This window comes from Phragmites australis, chromosome 11 (genome assembly GCF_958298935.1).
Source record: "Phragmites australis chromosome 11, lpPhrAust1.1, whole genome shotgun sequence".
NCBI classification, from domain to species: domain Eukaryota; kingdom Viridiplantae; phylum Streptophyta; class Magnoliopsida; order Poales; family Poaceae; genus Phragmites; species Phragmites australis.
In genome coordinates this window covers 29,893,186-29,915,520 of record NC_084931.1, presented here as the reverse complement: position 1 = coordinate 29,915,520, position 22,335 = coordinate 29,893,186, and the positions used below count along the sequence as shown (strand labels likewise).

General features: G+C 42.3%; 2 protein-coding genes and 1 pseudogene across 6 annotated transcripts; 1 reads left to right on the top strand and 2 right to left on the bottom strand.

Annotated features, from left to right (window-relative positions):
• Window positions 1-628: 628 nt before the first annotated feature.
• Window positions 629-8,174, bottom strand: LOC133884635 (uncharacterized). 4 transcript variants are annotated; one of them, XM_062324114.1, is made up of 14 exons: window positions 7,959-8,174; window positions 6,918-7,276; window positions 6,076-6,250; window positions 4,914-4,997; window positions 4,585-4,826; window positions 4,261-4,498; window positions 3,520-3,599; window positions 3,320-3,404; window positions 2,476-2,607; window positions 2,279-2,392; window positions 1,720-1,767; window positions 1,200-1,284; window positions 1,036-1,089; window positions 629-942 (listed from the first exon to the last, which is right to left on the bottom strand). In XM_062324114.1, exons 2-14 carry the CDS (start codon window positions 7,127-7,129, stop codon window positions 821-823), a joined length of 1,671 nt encoding a protein of 556 aa, XP_062180098.1. In that variant the 5' UTR covers window positions 7,130-7,276; window positions 7,959-8,174; the 3' UTR covers window positions 629-820. The 4 variants fall into 4 exon arrangements, with proteins under 4 accessions (XP_062180098.1, XP_062180097.1, XP_062180096.1 ...); XM_062324113.1 differs by having other exon boundaries at window positions 1,036-1,092; window positions 6,918-7,314; window positions 7,959-8,172; XM_062324112.1 differs by having other exon boundaries at window positions 1,036-1,092; window positions 7,959-8,172.
• Window positions 8,175-12,355: 4,181 nt separating this feature from the next.
• LOC133884633 (protein PAT1 homolog 1-like) lies at window positions 12,356-18,640 on the top strand. 2 transcript variants are annotated; one of them, XM_062324111.1, is made up of 7 exons: window positions 12,356-12,475; window positions 12,547-12,589; window positions 12,669-12,869; window positions 13,048-13,211; window positions 14,622-14,678; window positions 15,280-15,349; window positions 15,946-18,640. In XM_062324111.1, exons 3-7 carry the CDS (start codon window positions 12,815-12,817, stop codon window positions 18,039-18,041), a joined length of 2,442 nt encoding a protein of 813 aa, XP_062180095.1. In that variant the 5' UTR covers window positions 12,356-12,475; window positions 12,547-12,589; window positions 12,669-12,814; the 3' UTR covers window positions 18,042-18,640. The 2 variants fall into 2 exon arrangements, with proteins under 2 accessions (XP_062180095.1, XP_062180094.1); XM_062324110.1 differs by having other exon boundaries at window positions 12,362-12,869.
• A 1,056-nt stretch (window positions 18,641-19,696) lies between these two features.
• Window positions 19,697-20,791, bottom strand: LOC133884634 (auxin-responsive protein SAUR36-like; annotated as a pseudogene).
• Between the last annotated feature and the right edge of the window lie 1,544 nt (window positions 20,792-22,335).

Sequence of the window (22,335 nt, the reverse complement as noted above, 5' to 3'; positions counted from 1 at the left end):
CAGGTTATCCCAACATGGTTCAGTTTACCGGTTCATTTGGATGAATTGATGATAATGCAGAGACGAGAATTCACGACATATTTTGCCAAGAGCAAGAATACCATGTAAAAGAACTTTGTATATTACACCGAAGAGATATTTCCAGAGAATTTTCAGCGCAGTCCTGTTATTACGAATAATTTCCCCGTCTGAGATGGTTGGATTTGCATAAGAGGGTACTGTCCCAAAATTTCCTTCAGTTGCAATCGCACGTTTTGAAATGATTTTATAACCGAAGCAGTAACAATTGTCGTTCTTTGAAAGATGTAATTAAACCACACTTGTCAAGTTACAAACCTGCAATACACAGATAACCAAATTGCAAAACATGACGATGTGATGCTCAATTGCCCACAACAAAACGTGAGCTGCGTATAATCGCCAATTTTCGTACTATGGGCATTTCAGCCAGTCTGTTGCAAGCTAACTATTAACTAAGCAAGCTCCTACAAAAGGTTACAGAAAGCATGTATGAATTTAGTTGTGACAAGGTCGTCAAGAGCTTTGTGCCTGGTGGCGATACACACTGCACTTTGTAGCCAGTAAGCCTGACTGCCTGACAATCATAACTGGAACCATAAACACAACATACAGCGAACAAACATTGCTGCTCACATCACATGAAATGTTTGGACGGAGAGATTTTTGTTTTAAGCATTTGACTAAAGAAAGCATCGGTTAGAATTTACAAAAACTTGGACAGGGCGAAAGATCAAAAGGCAGCAGGTTTTTTTTTTCTTGGTTTACTTTCCTGTGGTTTCCTTTTTAAAACCTCCATATCCTATTTACGTCGAGGTTGGTATTGTTCTGGTGGAATGCTGGAGTGAGACGAAGGTTGTCCCTCCTTCTGGGGCAACATATTCAAGAAACTTCCTTCGACAGGTTCCTCTTCGTCCATGCTCTCTGTTCAAAGACGAATGCATGGTAAGTAGATCGTGCAGGTTAAGAACGTGGAGAGGGGGAAATGAATGTAAAATACTGGCTTGTGCTCATTACCAAACAATGTCTTGATGGTTGGTCGCTTTGGTTTGGAACTCTTTTTCTTTAACTCTGCTGTTGCACAAAGCATCAAATAATGTTGTTAAACTAAAGAAACATAAATTATATAACTAAAAAAGGCGAAATAGTGCACAGGATGAACAAGGTAAAGGGAGCGCTACCAATTCCTGCAACTTCATCATCATTCACAATTTCAAAGTTCTTGTACGTATATCCAACAAAATTTGCATCCTTGGATGGAAGCATCTGTAGAAGAATAGTGTTCTTCAATTCATTGACAAAGGGCAGTAATAAAATGAAGCCCAATATGAGTAAATTTCCACGTCAGTTTCCTAATTATATGCAACCTCCAAATCACTAGTGAGATTTATTTATTTATTTAGGGGCACTAGTGAGAATATTTGGAAATATTCCGAACACATTTTTTATATTTTATGGTTAACAGATGCATGCTAGACGCACATGAATGCTTTGTCACACCCACAATGCACCAGTAGAATATAGATTTGCCTATCCTTGGAGAAAATCAATGCACAATAGAATGGTATGCATGCATGTCATGCAGATGGCATGTCAGGAAAATGTATACGATAAAACATTTCACTTGATACAACTGTCTATAACTAGGAATGTTACATACACCAACTACCCAGAAACTGATCATGGAGAACTGAGGCATACCTTTCTCCATGGGCCCGACTTAGATGAACTTTGAATTTGAGTTCCAGTCTGCACAATAGTGGAAAAATAATTTAATGCATGACTACTTCAGCTTTTCAGTGTTCAGTAAAATAGGCTATGCATAATTCGTAATCCAAGTTTCACCAGATCAACAACAAACATATTATCATGGAAATAATGAACGAACAGTGTTACAATCAAATAATCGTAAAACTAAGATTAGCACTGTTTAAAGCCCAACTGATTATAAAGAGTAAATTGCACTAAGGTTCTCCAAATCTGCCCATTTGTATCGCTTACGTAGTCCGATTAGATCACTGACTTTGTTTCATTGTACTACCTGAAAGCACCAACCTGGAAAGTTGTGTGTTACCTCCAGAGTAATTTAGCCAATTACAAAAGAGGTTCACAGAGACTGCACCAGAAGTTCAGGCCACTTTAATCAATGACTGTCATGTGTCATGACAACCACCCAAGTGTATAGAGCAGGCAAATATATTGACCCAAGTGTATAGAGTAGGCAAATATAAGTGAGCACACTGGGAAACTAGAATATTACCTCCTCAAATTTCTCAAAATTCTGAGTATCCAACTCGCTGTTAACTTCTGGTATGAAAGCAGCTTTCATCTGATACAACTTTTCCCATTGAACACCTCTAAACCATGGATGTGCCTAAAGTGGAACGTACAATGATGTTAGTTGGGTACTTGAGAGCAATGCAAGTGTATGCGTAAAACACATGGACAAGAGCACACTTTTATTTCATGGGCTCCTTTTGTTCCAAGTCTCTGCTCAACATTACACAAAAGCTTGCTGATGAGATCCTTAGCTTCAGGAGAAAGCTTTGCCTCTTCAGGGAATTTCAAGTGACTTCTCCAGTTCACAATCTGCACGGACCAAGAAGAACTAAGATGAGATGCATGCTCATAAAGCAACATTGAGTATTTTGCTAGCTAGAGTAAACGATCCAGCTGAAACCATTTACAACACAAGGTCTCCGCTACTGGACATTTCACAAGGTTTCCAAGGGTGTCTGGATCATTACAATCTAAAGCCCAAACCAATCAAATAGGTGTATAGTACAGTTGAGCTCCATTGACCAACTGCAACCACCAGCTTACAGCCACTAAATATTTTTGGTTACAGGCAAGTCATACTACTGTAGCGCACAGTATAGTCTGCTCTGCTGTCCGCGTTTTGGATTTGACACAATACTATTTGTGAGGTTTGCATATGGCTGAAAACAGAAAAAAATTAAGACATATCTCTGTTACTCTGATATCAAATATTGGGATAACTTGATCGCCTTGTCTAGCAGGCTCTGATCTTTGCTTTGATTAAATTCTTCTCCCCTATTACAAACTATACTCCTCTGTATATATAGATGCTAAGGAATTCCTGTTTTGGACAACCTAAACAAGGAAACTTATTTCTATAGAAGGACTAGCAATGAAAGGAAGACTAATACTATAGATGGACTTTAGAGTCCGAATTCTAGTAGGAAACTACTACTGATCTTTCCCAATCTGCTTCCTGCACCTTTGGTAAACAATCCCAAAGCATGGATCCATAACATTATCCTCTGGATATCACACGTACCTTTCTGCAGGTTGACATTGGATCCTCTGAATAAAATGGAGGATAACCAACAAGCATTTCATACATGATAGCACCAAGGGACCACCTAAGAAAGAAAAACAATGACATATCAAGAATCCATCATATACACAAAGCACAGAGGGTGACGAAAATAAAGAGTCCAATAACTAAAGAAAAAATTACAAGATAAGAAACCTAACCAGTCACACTCCATTCCATATCCTTTCTTTAGTAGAACTTCTGGAGCAATATAATCAGGCGTACCAACTGTTGAATATGCCTGTGTGGCAGAAGTACAATTAAACATGTTAACCATACTGAAGTGAACTCTCAGCATGGCAACACAAAACCGAAACTATGGAAAAGAGATTAAAAAAATCCTGGCTAAAAAACATAGAAACACCAAGGTTTAGCATCAACTGACATCATGTATAATTCACACGATCCACTAGACATTAAAAGTTTAATATATTTACTATTTGGTTTCCTCTATAATAGGAACAGTGGCATTGTAACTGATTTTCTTGGGTTGATCAAGCTCCACTCAAATTACAGTGCCCAACCCATCAGCCATTGACCCCACAGTATAACATTGACTTGGCTCAACATGGTAAAGATTGGTGTGATTTCAATAAAATAATATATCCTTAGAACTGGGAACCATTCTCATCCTTTTAGAAGTTTAACAGTTATTGATTCAGAGAGATTCATGTCCAGACAAACTTTAAACCTCATCAGTGGAAACACAGTTCAAAACTTAAAATTTTGAAGGAGTAACATAACTTTTGTATGGCTTAATGCCAAATAGGAGGCCAAAAAATGGATATAGTGCAGACGGAGAAAACTGTGAGTTAAGACATTCAGACAAAAGGCACCATAACATTGAAAATGTTGTTTCCCAGCCATCGATAAGTTGACTCAACTTCAGATATATTACTTACCAACATCCGGCGGTTCTTTTGCCAGTGTGACAATTGTTCCTGCTGTGTACGCCTCGGTGCAGACGAGTTGCTTAACCGACTGGTATTATCAGGCAAAGGCTTGGCACCTTTTCCAGACGTATAATCTGGCTCATTCAAATTTGGAAAATTACTACTGTCCAAAGGTTTACACAAACCAAAGTCAGAAAGCTTCAGGTGACCACTGTGATCTAACAATAGATTATCTGGCTTGATATCCCTGACAAAAAGAACACAAAGATACATCATTTGAATTATAGGACCATCTGATTCCTTAGAAAAAACATGGAAACACTTGTATGGTACCGATGAATGTAGCTGTGCTTGTGAATGGACTCTATGGCAAGCACAGTTTCAGCAATATAAAATCTGGCTTCATTTTCTGTCAATATGTCCTTGCGCATAAGCAAAGTCATCATGTCACCACCAGGAAGGTACTCCATGATGAGATATAAGAACTCTTCGTCTTGGAAAGAGTAATAGAGCTTGACTATGTAAGCACTATCAACTTCTGCAAGAAGGTTCCTTTCGGCTTTGACATGTTCTACCTGAGATATGCACACACATGTAAGAGGATAGAATGCAAATCAGAAATAGAAAAATACAAAATAACGCAGATAGACCATACATGGTACCTGGCCCCTACGAAGCATTTCAGATTTCTTAAGCTTTTTCATTGCATACACATTTTTAGAGGTCTTCTCTCTACAAAGACGTACCTGCACGATTACAATTTAGAGTGGCATTAGTGACGCAGGGAAAAGAACAGCACAACACGTAAAGAAAAGATTCATAGTCAACTCTCAACTGAAACAGAAGACAACAAAAGAATAAACTAAAGCAGTAGTAGATAAGAGTTGTTTAAAACTACATGGATCAACTGCATTAGGAAGGAAGTTTTGAAAAAGAAGGAAGGTAAAAACTTTGTAGCAAAAAAATGTACATCCAAGTATTGACTAAATATAAAATTAAAATAAATAAAAAACAGCAGATGACAACGACACCATGAATTAATTCTAAGAATCTGAAAGTCCAGAACGGACATCAACAACAAAAGGCTTCTTTTTCACTGGTATATTATGGACATCAAGGACTGGGCCCTTTTCCATCTCAAATATATTACAATGGCAGACATAGGAGGTTAGTGAGACATAAGCGGGTTATGGATCTGTTTTTGTATGTAAAATGGAATGGGCCCTTTTAGACAATTAATTGCCTGCAAGCTACGATAAAGTGGTCTACTCCATCAAAGTTACCTTAACAATGGAGGAAGGGGCATAGAAACAGTGAGGTGGAAATAATACCAGGGTGCCTTACAATATTTCCTTTGGCGTATGTGCATGTGAATGGAAAGTCAGCAGAAGCATGCATCAAGGGACCACATGCAAATTGAGCGCCATCAATATGGGAGACTAAAATTGGCATGGCCCATAAAAAGTCCAAATACCAAAGAAATCTAATGCGTCAGATTAATGTAAGCAGAACAAGCACCAGAAGGCTAACTTTATCCCAGTTTTCTTACAAGCAGAACAGTTAGTGTAAATTTGTAAAAATACAAGAGAAAGCAGCAAGGCAGCACAATTTCCGATTATATGATATCCATATTTATTTAGTGAAAAGATTGCACGAACAATGATGTCAAGCCCAGCATTAGTCTGTGTAGACCAACCGCTGATGGAATAGAATTAAAAAGACAAAAAAAGATTTAATGCCATGTATATCATTGCTCTGGTCTGCAGAAATTGTTTTAAGTCCCACAGTTGAGAAGTAAGGAGTGGAGACTGAAATGAACAGTACCTCCCCAAATGCACCTCTCCCAATAATTGTCAAAAGTTCAAAATCTTCTACTCCCATCTTGTGTCTCTGTAAACGCATATATTCAGTCTCCTTTTTCTCCAAATGCTTTAGAATATTATTTTGCTCTTCTACAGGAACTTCAGCATCTTGTAATTTCCTCTCCAACATCCAGCGCCTAAGAGTAAACCAACATATATCACAAAAGTAAGATCGCAAACTTGATGCCACTGAATGGGCATCAAATCGTAGGAATCCTGAGACATAGATTGATAGTGATTATTGATTAAAAGAAGTCTTAACGATGATTGAAAGAATCAAAAGTTTGAATTGAGTTTGTGGTTTGGGTGGGGGTGGGGGGAAAACAGGTGCACAGCATTTAGAATATAAGTTTACCTGAGTAAATTGTTTGAGTTTAATAAATGAATCCAAAAATCAGTTCATGAATCATACATGGTATTTAGCTAATAGTTTTGCTAAGTCACTTGTGTATCCTTACAAGGCTAGAACTTAATATAGTACTCAAGCTACCTAACTTGAGTAGCGCCGTAACCAGATGGGCTTTCTATTCTGGGCAGAGCCAAGGTTCCGGTACACTTGTAAGGACTTGATCCTAATTACCCGCATAGCTACACCAGTGGTTACCATTCCAGTCCCAACATGGGATGTGACATATGTTGTTGGGCATCCTGCTCAATAACAGCAAGATGGGCACCTTTACTTATTATTCTACACTGCAATTGTAATATAGAATTCTGCTACTTGTATGTAAAACTTGATGGGAACTAAATCTACAACTAAAGCAGGCAAAGGTACAGAGAATTTAAGTCTATTGGACTGCCTACCTCTCTTTCCTATCTTGCAGGGACTTCATCTGAGTCTTGTAGTGGTTCTCAATGTATTGCTTTGCTGCAGCAACCCTCTGTTTCGTCGCACTAGAAGGGGCGTCATCCATTGGGGGCTTTCCCGGATCCTTCCCATGGCTCGCAGCCACTGCTGGACTCTTCGATTTGTCCCTCCGCTGGAACTTCTGGAACCAATTTCTTGCAGAATCCATTTCCAATTACAATGGCATCATCTCTGGAACCATGGAGTCTCTTATACTTTCCAAACCGACAGCCACGGGATGTTGAAATTGTCAATCACTCAATCCGCTCCAATTGGATCAGGTATCCAAATCAGCAATTCTCCGTGGAACCCGATGCTGGAGTAAAATAAAGTAAAATAAAATCACAATTCTATCTGAAAATAAAATAAATAAAAACACAATCAGCATCATTAAACAAAGCTGCCACCCATCGCACGACTAGATAGAACTGAAAATGTCAGCCAAACAGTTCCCACTTTAATAATTCTAGTCCGTTTGCCCACGGCACATATAAACCTACTCCAAAATTTCGAAATTGGATCACGCTGAGCTCGAATTATCCATCAAAAGCAGTAGCAAAAGCACTGGATTCGAACCAGGTAGATAGAGCTTAAGATCTCCAGTTCCGACCATTAAACCCCCAAAAAAAACTCTCAAACAACTCCATTTCCGTACCAAAAGACGCAGAATTCGATGCAGAAATCGCATTGCCGCCTCGCGAGACCCCCAAAATCACTCGCGAAAAGCAGCGCCAAAAACCCATCAACTAACCAAACCGCCCAACCCACTCCCCGAGAGGAAAACCAAAAACAAGCGCCCCGCAGCACCAATTCGCTACCAGAAACCCACCCAACCAGCAATCCCCCGTACTCGCCTCCGGAGTCGCCACTCACAGGCACAGGACGGTCGAGTCAAAACCCACAGGCAGAAACAGTTGGGGAAAGCCGAAACCGCGGGGCCAAATCGGGCGGCGAGGAGCGGATCCCCGGCGCGGACCGCGGAAGGAAACGGCGCTCACCTCGGCGAGCAGGCGCGCGGGCGCGGCGGCGGGGGACGCGGAGCGGATCTCGGGCGAGGCGGCGGCGGCGATTGGGGCAAAAGGGGAGAGGACGGGGGCGCACTCGCGACTTGCTTTTCCTCTCCTGCCCTGCCCCCCGGGTTGGTTGTCTTTTCGTGGGCAAAGGCGGAGGCAAACCGTGTGACGACGAGGGGAGAAAGAGAGAGAGAGAGAAAGAGGAGAGAGAGACTAGAGAGAGAGAGGAGGAGGAGCTTGTCTTGCCTTTGACTCGCCGAAACGAAACTTCCTGCAGGCTTCACTTCTCTCTCTACCCGGGGGCGCGCTATCTTCTTCTCCCCGCGGCCCAGCTGCCGCGGACAACGCGACTCCCCAGCTATAGATCAAATCAATCCCGCTCGTCCGTTCCGCTGGGCCTTATCTTATGGAGCATCGGAAAGGGTCATTTGTTTGCTTGGACGCGCTTCTGCCGAGCGAGTGGCATGTAGCAATGGTTATCCCGGTGGTTAAAAAAAAGCTATTGCGTGTTTCCTATAGGTTAGACCATTTCTAACCACATTCCTATCGTTTTATTTTTTTTCCTGACTTCTCTTCTCATTCGCATGTTTTTTATTTTTTATTTCTAACAATTTCTTCTTAAAGATATTCGTGAAGATAAATAAGAGATAATTTTAAGGTGGAGTGAAGGAGAAAAAATCCTTTCGTAAGAAAAATCGTGAAGAAAAATTATTAAAATGTTGAAGCGAACGAGAATCCTTTCGTGAAAGGAACATGACTCATGAAGAGAAGCCGTTGGAGATGGTCAACGATGAGGTTACACTTCCAAGAAGGTTCACTGGTCGGCCGACGGTGGCAACAAGCAGGGCAACGAGAAGGTGTTACCGACCGATGTGGTTGTAGGCAGAGTCGAATAGGATGATATAGATAATCGGATAGTGTTACGGAGGGTGGCCTCGCCATCAAGACAATAGGAGGAGGCAGGGTGGGGAGCAAATCAACACCGCGTGAGATAAGGAAAGAGAAGAGGTGGGCGTCGTGAGTTAGAAGATAATTGTGAGACATCGAATACACATCTAATTGCTCAGAACCATCAACTGTATAAATTAAAAATATCCCGATTAAACAATAGTTCCTTCCGAAAAACATCACTATTGTTTTGGAAGTGGAAAGAACCGGTCTATATACAAAAGAAATCTTTAATATGTTATAAACATAATTTTGGCATGTCATGTTTATAAAACCGGAACTTTGTGTAGATTAATCAGGAATAAATACGAAACTGTCACGTATCTTGTATAGACTTTGCGAGAAAATATAATAACTGTGCTCCTCTTTCTTAAAAACATAAGTTGATATATGGACAGGTGTAGACACACAGGCCATGGTGAACATTGACCATTCACCTCCTTTTTGGTCCAACGTCTCCTTGATGTGGAAGGGCATCAGAGAAGAAGTCACGCCGTCACAGGTAGAGTTGAACGTAGCACGTGCAAGCAAATGTATTGTCTCTACGCGATTGATATGGCTTCGAAGCTCATCCTATCTGTTGGAAGCCGAAGAAAACAAACCAAGCGCCGTGACCTCAGAAGGAGAAGCCCAGCTCCTATATATATATGACAAGACGAACTATACTAGAGATAAGGGCCCGATTCGAGACACATCATCACTGAAAAGCTCTTCTTCCGAGCCTAAAAATTGGAGCTGCAACTTGGACCGCACCATTTCTTGTGAAATTCCTCCAATTAAAGTACTTTCCGAACGAGTCAAGATCACCCAAAAGGGTCATGCAAACACCTATAGCAGAGCTAGGACAAAGGTTGGGTTAAGCTAACAGGACTAAAATAAAGCTTTGTTTTTTTCTTCTGATTATGGATTATAGCCAAAAGCAAAAGCAAAAATAAATAGTCATAATCTAAAATTTTATCCTCACAATATATAATTCACGTTGTACTACAAAATTTTACAATCCACGATCTAATAGAAACAAACTTCTCCACTTAATACAGATTGTTACTATCTACATCAAACACAAACAAGATCTAAAATAACCAACTTGCTATTCGTCTATTCCTAATCTACGTGTTATCGTGATTATGGTGCAAATTTCACATGCATTGTGCAGATACCGGACCAAAATATTCCTTCACCTAAAGAATCCCTCAAACTCTTTACGGAAGATACTTCATCGTCCAAGCAGCAGCCGCACTTGCGACCCTGAAAGCCGCTTTGATTTCTGACCATCATTGGGCATAGGCTAAAGCTAGAATCATGCATACGACAGAGACACGCACGTTCTGAATCCTAACAACCCGAACGCGTGAAACGAACCTGCAGCGACTACCGGTAGTTAGTTCTGAACAGTGGCAGATCTTAAGGGTGTCTGATGCTTAAGAGGAAGAGAAGGGAGAGGAAGAAGAAAAGAGGAACTGAGAAAGAAACAAGGAGACGAGCTCTCCGGTCCATCCTGTGGGACCGTGTTGTCTGCGTGCCGTTGGACCGCTGATGACATCGTGCTCGTTGGGCTCACCGTGCCGAGCTGTAATCATGCTCGAACCGACTCGATACGGTACTACGGTGATCAACGGACCGTACCGTGGGTTGAGAAGGAGGCACACGGCCATGCCGTAGCCGGCCGGCCCAAATAGCCCATTTAACCATATCTGATGTCCACCACCGGCTCCAAACCGTGCAAGCACGGAACATGTTCGGGTTACCTTCTTCGCTTCCAAATCTGTAGCTCATGCTTCCATGTCGCTCGCCACCAACTCACCATGAGAGCCCGAAGCTCTAGTTGCCGCCGTACGACGAGCTATCTCTCTCTCTACCTCTCTTTCAAGTCTCGTCCACCAGGGACAGGGAGGCAGGTACAACCACCGCCTCTGTGCTGCGAGCTTGTGGGAGAAGACGACGGTTGCTTGACGCCAAATGCAACCGTCGGGGATGCGGAGTCAAGCTGGCCGGTCGCGGGTCGCGGTGATCCGCCTCAGCCGATCGCGTTCGGCTCACACTGCACGCTGGGCTGGGTGACGCTCAAGTCAAACCCTGATCCTACCGTACGTTCCCATCAGACGGTTCGGATTTGTTGACTCGTCTGGAGGCTGGAGCGAGAAGTCGCGTGGCTCCGTTTCTAGCGACTAGCGTTGCCGGATTACCTCGATGAAACCCTGAACAGATTGCGAAAGGTGAAACGCAAATCATCGTGTTTTGGATAAGGGCAACCTCTAATCGTCATGAACTCATGATTAATAAATAATACAATGTGGTTTCATGCTCACAGTCCAATTGGCCAACTAACGCTCGAGAAGCGAACCGCGGCGGACTCACAGCAGTTGAATTTTGATCTCGATCGTCGATGTGCACAGGAAATTATATCTCGATTGTCATTGAACAAAGTGGCAGTAACTCTTAAGTGAATAACAAACTTCTGTAGATTAATATGGACATAAACGTAACACGTTTCCACTGTAAGCGTGAGCCTTATACTGTAACTCTGTTATTCGAGACGTCGTTTTAGTAAATTCAGTGTCATTTGGGTGACGTACATCTACTGTTGTTTTAGGTGAGTTCATATCTCAATTAAATCATAGCGAAAGATGAACACTGTTAGCTCGGCAATCCTTGGCGATGGTCAACTTTGCTATTCACGCATGAGAGGAGGACAGTGACTAAATAATGATAACGAGGCTCAAGACTGTTTAAACTTCTCGACCATCCGAGGTGGAGACGGTAGCTTCTTTTTTATTTAGCCATGCTTCCTGCATTACCAGCGACTGAAAACGGCAAGTTTTCTGTTGACGTTTTGGCAGCTTCCGGTGGGGATTCAGCTTCCAGTGGGGATTTCATGGCTGCCGGACTTGGGAGGGAATCGGGGACCAGCTGGACGGTGTTGAGGTGGGGATGGCACAACGACGGTTCAACGAAGTTGGGATAGCACGGTAAGAGCCGGAGGGGTCTTCGCTACCGAAGACGGAAGAGGAGGGCAGAGCGGAAGAGCGAGGGAGAGAAACTTATGTCGCGAGAGAGAAGTGAATCGGTAGTCTGAAGATGATATTGTAGCCATTTGATTAAGATCCTGTGGCTGGCGCATGTTGATCAAAACAATGCCTGGTTTCAGGTGAGGAAAAAAAGCAACACGCTTATTTAAAGAATGGTATTCGTTTTTTAAAAAAAATTAACGAATGGTACAACTTGTAACCAATTTTTTTGGGGGGTTCTACCATGAACCGACTTATTTCATGTGCTCAGTGAGAACACAATCCCTCACATAAAGCTCATGCAAATGGTTTAGCCAGTTCTTTAACAGAAAGGCGCGATTAGTGTGAAATGATCATAGAGGAGAGAGAAAGTAAGCTAAAGAAACAATAAAAAGGGCCATCAGAGAGAAGGCAGAAAACAACACACACAAAAGGGGTCCATAAAGAAATATAGGTAGAGTAACACGCAAACCAAGACGAAGTCTTCTCTTTTGCGATCCACTGATCTACCAATATCAGTGCTAATCAATCCACATCTCTGCATACGTAATTCTCGTGCTTCGCAGGCGTGCAAGTTTCCCTCAAAATGTTATTGAATTACTTTGCTTTCTTTCCAGCACATCATTTTCAGACGTTCTATAAAACGGATACCATTTTCAGGTAATCATTTGTTTTTTCTGCCATAATTTCGGCCCCTTTTTCTGTTTTCTATATTTCGTTTGGGTCTCTTTGGTTTAAGTCCAAGAGAGAAGAAAAGAGAAGTAAGCAAGACTGAGGGGAGGGAGCTCTGCCTCTACTACGCTCTCAGATCCATACCCCACGCGGAAATCAAAACCCTAGCGTCCGGTTCGCGCCGCCGCTTGCTGCTGCGAGGGCGTCGAGGAGATGAGGGGTGTCAGGGGGGTTGGCGGCGGCGCCTCGTCCTCGTCTTCCACCGCAGGTGATCCCTTTCGCGGGCTAATTTTGGCGTGGTTTTGTTGAGTTCAGTTTTGAAGGTTGCATTCTTGAGAGTCTAGTTGTGTTGTTGCTGCGTTGTTTCTGACGCGCATGGTGCGTGAGTGTTGTTCGGGTTGTTGGATTCGATTAGCTAAATTCGCAGCTTTTTCTCCCTTCCGCAGAGAACTCGCGCTTCGATGCGGCGCAGTACTCCTTCTTTGGCAAGGCGCCCATGGAGGGATCGGAGCTCGGTGGTGTGTTGGAGGATGGAGGTGTCGACGGCGATGGCAGCGGATTTAGTGGACTTGATGATGGGGGTTACCAGTTTTCATCTATGGGAGAAGAGGTGTGGCTCTCAGCACCTTCATATCCGGCAAAGCCGGCTTCATTGTTTGCTACGAATTTTGTGCATTGCATGCTTCGTATAGGCTTGTTTTTGTTGGTGCTTGGTACTGTTGGGCTGAATAGTGACTTGAGTGATATTTTCCTGCAGCAAGGGTAGTATCTTGTTATTTTGACATATCCACCAGGGATAGTGGATACTTTTGTAGCAGGGGACGAAGATAAGATTGTGCAGCCTAACTTTTGGTGTTTTCTGTTCGAAGTAATTGTTAATTGGACAAAGACACTGGTGCTGGAATCAGACTGTTATCGGGTGTCAAATTCGGCAAAAAAGATTTTTTACACTAGAAATGTTACTTGGACATGGACAGGGGTGCCAGAATTGACTCAGATTTGGGTGTTGGATTAATCGATTCGGCAAATCTTTGTTTTGGACACGGGTATCAGCTACCTTTCTGTTGCTTGCTCTCCAACTTTCATTGCTATAGACGCTTCATTACACAATTAGGGATTAGTGTCCGAGTGTCACATACTCACATCTTTGGGACCTTGGAAAATTCGAACTTACTGAACTGGACCTTATATGTGTTAGATATGTTATATATATATATATGTTTATAGCCTGTTTGACCTGTTTGTATTTCCCCATTGTATAAGGGGTTTCCTCCGTATTACCCACCTGTACACGTCTATATATTCTCTAGAGTCCTCGTATTTAATACAAGTACTATTCATAACAATATGGATGTCACTGCTCAAGCTTTCCCTTTCTTGTATGCTGTTATATTTCAATTCTTGATCACTTTAGGTACCTTTCCCTGTCTCATGCCTATCCCCCTTTCCACAAATATCTTTAGACTTTAGTTATAGCTGCTAGGGGCTAGGGCTGAGATCTGAGTACACTTGAAATGGAGGTATCTCATTAAATGTAATGGAATTACTTGCTATTTGGTGTAAGTGGCACTTCGTGGTGCTTGCAGGTAACTGTTGATTGTAGTAAGTGTGAGCATACTATTGATTATATTCTTGTTAACGATTTCATCAATGGATATAATTTGTATCGGATTATTGTAATTGTAGCCGGTGTACTTGTGTGGAGAACAACATGCTTTTGTGCATTCTCTGAATGCAATTTCATTGCTGTAATCTAGTTACAGTACAATGATATAGAGAATTAGGTGCCAAACTTTCAAAATTATTTTGTTGAAGGGCTAAGATTCTTCTACTGCTTATATGAAATGTTAGAAAATTTTCTCATAGGTGATTCCAACAATTACTTAGCAAATCTATTCCTAACTACATTGCGACTTTGCTTGCTTCTCTTTTCAGTTCTTATTTCCAATTATGCTGTTTCTATATTTCATCATGACCATTTGTCTTGTCTTACTGTTTATCTTATTTTCGGTTACTGCAGATTGATTGTATGAGTAACTTGTCTGAAATTGATGATCTTGCAAGCACTTTTGCAAAGGTTAGTGGCTTCTATCGCTAGATCGACCACTTCAATTGCATATTTTCTTTCAAGATTTTCATAACCATGCATGGAAGATATCTTTGTTTCATGCAATTTTCTGTGTCCATAGTAGTGAGTGGCCCTTTGGCTAGCATGTTTTCAATGGTTTATTAAGCTATGTCATTTACTCACTTCAGTGTTTTTCCTGAATCGTGTTACGAATATGTCTGAATACAATGGGGGGCTATTATTTTGCCAAATTCATTTTGATGGCAGTATCAAAATCACTCTTAAGATTGCTGGAGCAGTCTTTGTCATCTCATGAATACTCTCTTTGTTTTTTATGCATTCAGTAGGGCACTTCCCGTTTCATTTTTATCCATTCATGCAAATGTGGGTATGTCACAGCATATTCTCAAATTTGTCTTGTGACATAGATTCAAATTATTTAACTCTTGGAACTCTGTGTCCCTTCTGTCATTATTTGCCATTTCATTCTGTTGATCAGTATCTTCATGGTAATTTTGGTTTATTCATTATCATCCTTTATTTATAATGATGCTTTGCTTCTACTTCCTACACTGCATACTGAAAAAGAAAAATCCTGTTGTATATTCAGTTGAACCGTACTATTATTGGAACAAGGAATCCTGGTGTTATTGGCGATAGACGATCAATTTCAAGGGAAAGTGAGTAACATTCCTGCTCTCTATTACTACTGAATTTACACATTACAAAAGTATGTGCGGTCTTATAAATGGAGATCAAGGTTTTATTTTTCAACCATTACTTTCGTCAAGAGAATGATATCTTGCTTGCTTTAGTTTCCCTTCTTTGATACTAATGTTCCCATATTGTATTTGGTTCATTATTGGTTACATCTTGACCATCTTATATTCTTATATAAGTTAAAATTGGCTCTGGACAAAAATCTCTTCCATCCTTCTCTGAGATGGACTCTGGCCGCTGCCACATCAGCGCCATCAGGGCTGAGCATGTCCCCTATCCTTCCCTTCCAAGGCTGCTCCATACGCTGCTGTAGCCACCCACTGCCAGGACGCCATCTGTGCTGTTGTTATCGATCTGGGGCTATCTGCATGTTTAATTGGGGGAGAATTCTTGATATTAACCTTTTAAATATTCCCAAATTTATGTCTGTCAAGAAGATAACTATCTTGTAATAATCATTTATCGACTTGTTGAAAAGCCAGTGTATTGTCTATGATTTCAAATGTTCATTCTTAAATGCCAACATGTTGCTGAGCTACATAATGTTTTCCTTCAGGTTCTTTGACAACTGACTGGGTTCAAGATGTGGACTTCCCCAATTGGGTAGATCAGGATATACCAGACAGTGATGAATTACAGGACAGCAAACAGTGGTGTTCACAAATGCAGTCTTCACCTCACTTTGGAGAGTCCAAACCACTGTCTCGAACATCTTCGTATCCCCAGCCACCATTACAGCACCGCTTAAGTGAACCTATTCTTGTCAGATCTTCTTCGTTTACATCCTATCCACCACCAGGTGGTGGTGCTGGGTTACCTTATCCTGCTAAAGGTCTTACACGACACTCAAGCATTCCACCACCTGGTGCTGTTCACCAGATGGGTTCTCCAAGTTCGTCGCTTTCTGGTTCTCCATATCACACGACTGGTCTACCTCATGGACTGCCCTTTGGACGAAGCATGTCTTACACTGCTGCAGATCTGTCAATGAGCAGCATCCTGCAAAATGACTGGCCGAACCAAACTGGTCCAGTTGCTTTTGAGCATCTTAATCTATGGCCCAATTTGTTGCAGCAACAATTATCTCTGCCTAGTAGTTCAATGTCTTCAATGTTTTTTCCTCAGCAGCAGCAGAGATTTTTGCCAGTCCAGCAGTCCTTTCAGAATTACATGAACTTGCAACCTCACCTATTATATCAGCATCGTTCTCCAGATATAATGGGCAAGTTTGATCATGTTCCTAACGTGCCTTCACCAAGAGACAAGCGATCTAGGTCAGGAAGAGGAAAACACAGTACACGCTTTTCTCAACAGCCTTCTGATACAGGTAGCCAGAATGGTGACAATGGGGGGGTAAAGTTCAGGTCCAAGTATATGTCATCCGAAGAAATTGAAACTATCTTAAGAATGCAGCACTCAGCACATCACAGCAGTGATCCTTACAACGATGATTACTATCACCAAGCTTGTAAAGCCAAAAGATCTGTCAATTCTCAGCATAAGTCCAGTTTCTCCCCTATGTCAATAAAAGACGTTCCCTCGAAGTTCCGGTCTGGTGGTGATCAACATGCATATCTACAGGTTGATGCTGTTGGAAGAGTTTCATTCTCTTCCATACGTAGGCCTCGCCCTCTTCTTGAAGTTGATTTTCCTGCATCTGGTGATCATAAGTCATCTATGAGGCCACTGGAGAAAGAGCCAATGCTGGCAGCCAGAATAACTGTTGAAGATTGTCTTCGTCTTCTTCTGGATGTAGATGATATTGATCGATTCTTACAGTCTAGCCAGCCACAGGACAGCAGTTTCCAACTGAGGCGAAGGCGACAGGTCCTCCTTGAAGGCTTAGCTGCATCACTTGAGCTTGTTGACCCTTTTGGCCCCAACAAACCTGGCCATTCGTCAGGATTGGCCCCTAAGGATGACCTTATCTTTCTTCGCATCGTTTCTCTCCCTAAAGGACGTAACCTTTTGGCACGCTATCTTCGACTTCTTGTCCCTGGTGGTGAGCTGACCCGGATCGTCTGCATGGCTATTTTTCGACACCTTAGGAGCTTGTTCGGGGGTTTGCCGTCAGACTCTGGTGCTGCAGAAACAACCATTAGTCTTGCCAAGACTGTTTCCTCTTGTGTGCTCCATATGGAACTAAGTGCTCTCAGTGCTTGTTTCGCCGCTGTTGTCTGTTCATCGCAGCAGCCACCTCTCCGCCCACTTGGTAGCTCTGCTGGCGATGGGGCTTCTCTAATCATCAAATCTGTACTGGATAGAGCAACTGAGCTACTGGGTGATCCTCATTCTGCAGCCAACTACAGCAGGTCAACACGTTCTCTGTGGCAAGCATCATTCGATGCTTTCTTTGGACTTCTGACAAAGTACTGTGACAGCAAGTATGAAAGTATTGTGCAGAGGTTTGCCATCCAGGGATCCAACTCTGTGGTAGGACCTGAGGCCTCCAAAGCAGTCAGCAGAGAGATGCCTGTTGAGCTGCTACGTGCAAGTCTTCCTCATACTAATGAACACCAACACCAGACACTGCTAGATTTTGCCCGGAAATCTATGTGTGTATCCGGTTTCAATCCTGATGCTAGCCATGGACATATTTCTTCCGAATCTGTTCTGGGTCAACACTCGAAAGACCCAAAGGTCATTGCTTAAATTATACGTGCAGTTTGTCTTCAGATGACAATTCTTATATTTGGAGACATGCTTGCGCTCTTATGGTAAGGTTGAGCTTGGAGAAGTTCCATTGGCTCAATGAAGTTAGCATTCAGAATGTGACCATGTGTAGGATCGAGATTAAATTTATAGACCAAAAACCTCCTTTATGTAGGTCCTTCCATACAGCACCCCTTGATGGTTATAATAGATTATGCATGTATCCTGTTGTAACTGTGTAGTGATGAAATCTAATTAACCTTTGTTTTCTCCCAATGAAAAGGAAAGTAGTGGGTGGATAGCAACAGCTTTACCACCCTCCCTTCTGCTTGTTTCTTGAGGGGGATAAAACATGTCATCTGGTGACGTTTGCTTTCAGCTGGGACGTGTGCCAGAGGTGCAGGAGTAATGTGCTTTTCAGGCTCCAGGGAAGGCTCTATAAGGGCGTTTGCCACAGTAGTTATTAATATTCCAGTGCTCCTGCTTATATGGATTGTAAGCTTCATGTGATTACTTTTAAGTCCAGCGATTGGTGACGCTATTTGCCGATCTTGTAATTCATTTCTGAGGGCATTTATGCGTTCATTTATCTCTTTATTATTTATGCGTTCATTTATCTCTTTATTTATAACAAGAAGGATGCAAAGATGTTTGGCAGGTTTAGTATGTGTGCATCAAGAAAGTTATGCAAACGACTGTTTTGCTGATCTTGTTTTTTATTTTGTGATCTGAAACACCGATGTTATTGTGATTTGCTTCAGTGCCTCGATGGGGAACACGGCAGGATGGTTCTAGAGTCAGGAAACTTAATTCACTGATTTTGGCTGTGTACTTTGTACTTACAGTTACATGCTATGTGTTGGTGAGCAGTGCTTTCGTTGCTGCAAATCATGCAACTTGGTCGACAGTTCCAAATCTCAGTTTCCACTGATGGTCTGCATAATTTCTAGCAAGGCATGTGACAACCACTTCGTGGTATCTGCGTGCATTTTCCAATGGGTCTACAGCCAATTTTTGCTTACAAGCCGTGGTTAGTTTGTGCTGGAGAGTGCAGACCTTGGTTATGAATCCATCCAGGCTGCCGTCCCCACTTTCACTGCTGTAATACAAATTGCCATGCGATACTATATTTTTAGCCTAGATGTTTACTTGGATTTACAGGACATGGCTACTTTCACTTCAGTAAGACTTGGGCTTAGGCTGTCACAGACATGATTATTTCATGAACATTTGCAATTTTGCAGGCTTGAGTTATACGGTTTCATATTTGGTTAAAGATCATGCACTGTCCTTTCTCCAAAGCTTAACTCCCTTGTGGCCTTAGCCCGTTCACCAGGGATTCACTGTCGAGTCCTGGAGGCATGGTTTGGTTCGGCCGGAATGGGAAATGGCAGTTTTTGCGCTGTGCCACATGCATTAACATTTGGTTCTCAAGTCATAAGATTTGCAGAGGAAATTTGTTGCCTCGTATTGCAAGTCCTAAAATATGATTCTTCTTTTGTGAATCCAATGATGCATATTTACAAATAACAAGAATAATGGCTCTAATTCGCTACTTTGCCATCTTCCTTGATTGCTCGCAGGATCAAAGGGCTCTGCAGAGTAATTTTCTTTTTCCTACAACCTATACCGATCTACTTGTACTTTACACACCTTTAAGAGCTGCAAACAGCAACCTGCTGACTAACTCCTACAGATGGTGCCACAGAGCTTGCATAGTGGCATGGCACTGCCATGGTGCTCAGGAATGCCTTCTCTACCCCTGCAGAGACACTTCTTCTGAGCAGGCACATGTCGTACTCCACGATTGCAGCATCACGAGGGAGCGTGATCCGCCCATCGCTGGCGAAGCCAAACTGCTCCTGGGACATCGGCAGGAGCTTTTTTTTTTTTTTTTTTTTTGGAAACGACCACGGCGAGCTAGAGGATATATATTAAAAAAAAAAGAAAGTTGATTCAGTCTATAAGCAAAATTGAGTTAAAAAATCTTAACAAATGTATGATTTTAGAGAGAAAAACCGACACAAACCCACGACGATAATACGAACTCAACTTAACAGACAATAGTCACACCAAAAAGCACACCCAGACAGCAGAGAGGGGTAAATCAACTTAACTCGCGCGCTAACCAACCTCAACCAATCAACAAACATCCTCATAGCTCGGTCGGTGGAGCCTTGCTCCCACGCTGCACCTCTCTGCATCCTTAGAAACTCGGCCGACAGAGCACTGCTCTCTCTATCACATAGGTCGGCAACGTGTCGCTTCGAAAGAGCATGTATTAAACCAAAATGTTGTCGTGAAACGCTAATCAAGAATAAAGAGTCGCTGTGAAGACATATAGGTTAACCTAAAAAAAAAACAGACAGACATCAAATACCGCGGAGGCCATCCCAGGCAAGAAAGGAGATAATGACACCGCCATCTCTTGATTGGAGAGCCGGTCAGAGTTTCATCCGCAGGAGCTCCTGAAGACCTTGTTTACAGGTATGTCAATGGCACCTCGAACTGGCTCCCATCAGCAGTGTACACCACACGGTGGCCCTTGCCCGCCACATAGGCGCAGCACTCGTCGGATTCCTTTGCTGCCCCAAGTGAGGTGCTTCCTCCCAAGTGCTGTCAACTGCCATCCTCTGCCACTTCAAGGCCAGCTGAGCGATCCTCTTGGCACTGACCATGGTCAGTTCTTTCTTTTTTCTCTCTGGCTGGAAACTGGACAGCTCTGAGTTGAGTTTGCAATGCTTTGTTAGTGAAGCTGCATGTGATGGTGTTTGGAGGACACTTGACCGTGAATGTATAGATGAAGGAAAGAGCAGGGAGCCAGTCAGATGGGATGATTGGCAAGGGACAAGGCCATGAGCACGGCATGTGGGCACGTTTTGGATCAGATTTTGATGCGACCAAGTGTTGGGCGTGTGCCGGAGCCAGTCGTGGTGCGCTTTCAGCGCTTGGGTTGGGCACCATCTACGGCGAAGCGGCACGAGGACCCATGTTACTTGGGAGGACCAACGTGAAGTGAGAGGGCCAGACTAGTTCAGCTAGCTGTCGTGCAATCAGATATTGGCCGAGCCAACGTCCTCCACAGTGGGATTCCTTTTCGTTCGGCGTCTGCTGCCGAGATTGTGAGAGACTGGCAACTTAGGCTCAACATGATTTTATTTTGAGGACTCTATTTTGGCGATGCTACTCTGCAATGCAACACAACTGACTGATACTTCAATGCAACACCACTGGCTGATCTATTTTGTGCGTACACGTACTGGCGGTGTGAGCTGTGCATATGAACCTATTGTCAATCAACAACATCGGATGAGCCAACTCTCACCACCTATGGATGGTCAAAATAATCCCACTACCCCGCGGGGTTATCCAACCCACTGAATGACCAAGCGTGTTCTTACTTTAAGAGTAATGATTACAACCAGTTACAACTACGTGTATAGAGAGGTTTCAACTATAAACATAGAGTGATTGCAACTATAAGTATAAAGCGGTTACATCTATATGCATAGCGAAATTACAACTTACCTGTCCAAACTAACTGATTATAACTAATTATCATCATGTTGCAATCGGCAATGTTATAACTGTATTGTTCAGTGTGTTGTAACTAGAGTGTCTACCGCATATTAACTATAGTTCACACTCGACAATGCATGTCGTAATTAAATGGTCTATAATGTTGTAACTAGAGTGTTTACTATATTGTAATTAGTACTCACTCGATAATATATCGTCGTAACTATAGTATCTAATATGTTGTAACTATATTATCGTAACTAGAGTACCTACCATGTTCTAATTATGTTGTTCAACATGTTGTAGCTCGTCTGTTTGTGAATTACAACTAACAACTTAGCTACAATATAGCATAAAGCACAACTAGGTGATTTACATGGATGTAACTCCGTTACAATCCTAAAACTTCATCAAAATATAGCATTCATTGATCTCATTCTGTTAAGTATATTTTTTCCAATAATATGCTTCAACCAGATCGAGATTAAGATCTATAGTTCTAGAGATATTGCATTTTAACGATTAGAATCAACAAAAAAATTCTTGCATGCATGCATGCTTTCTCACGGTGCGCAGGCCGATCTGGGGTTATAATTATGTACTTCTAGACGCGCGGTTGTAACTGATCTACTTAACAAGTTGTAACTCATAGTTTTTGAATTGTAAACAGGGGATATGCGTAGTGTAAATAGTATCTACGTATATGCGCAGAATAGCCTCACCGTATGTGTGTATATATATATACGGGAATGCTATTTTATACCTAGGATGTAGA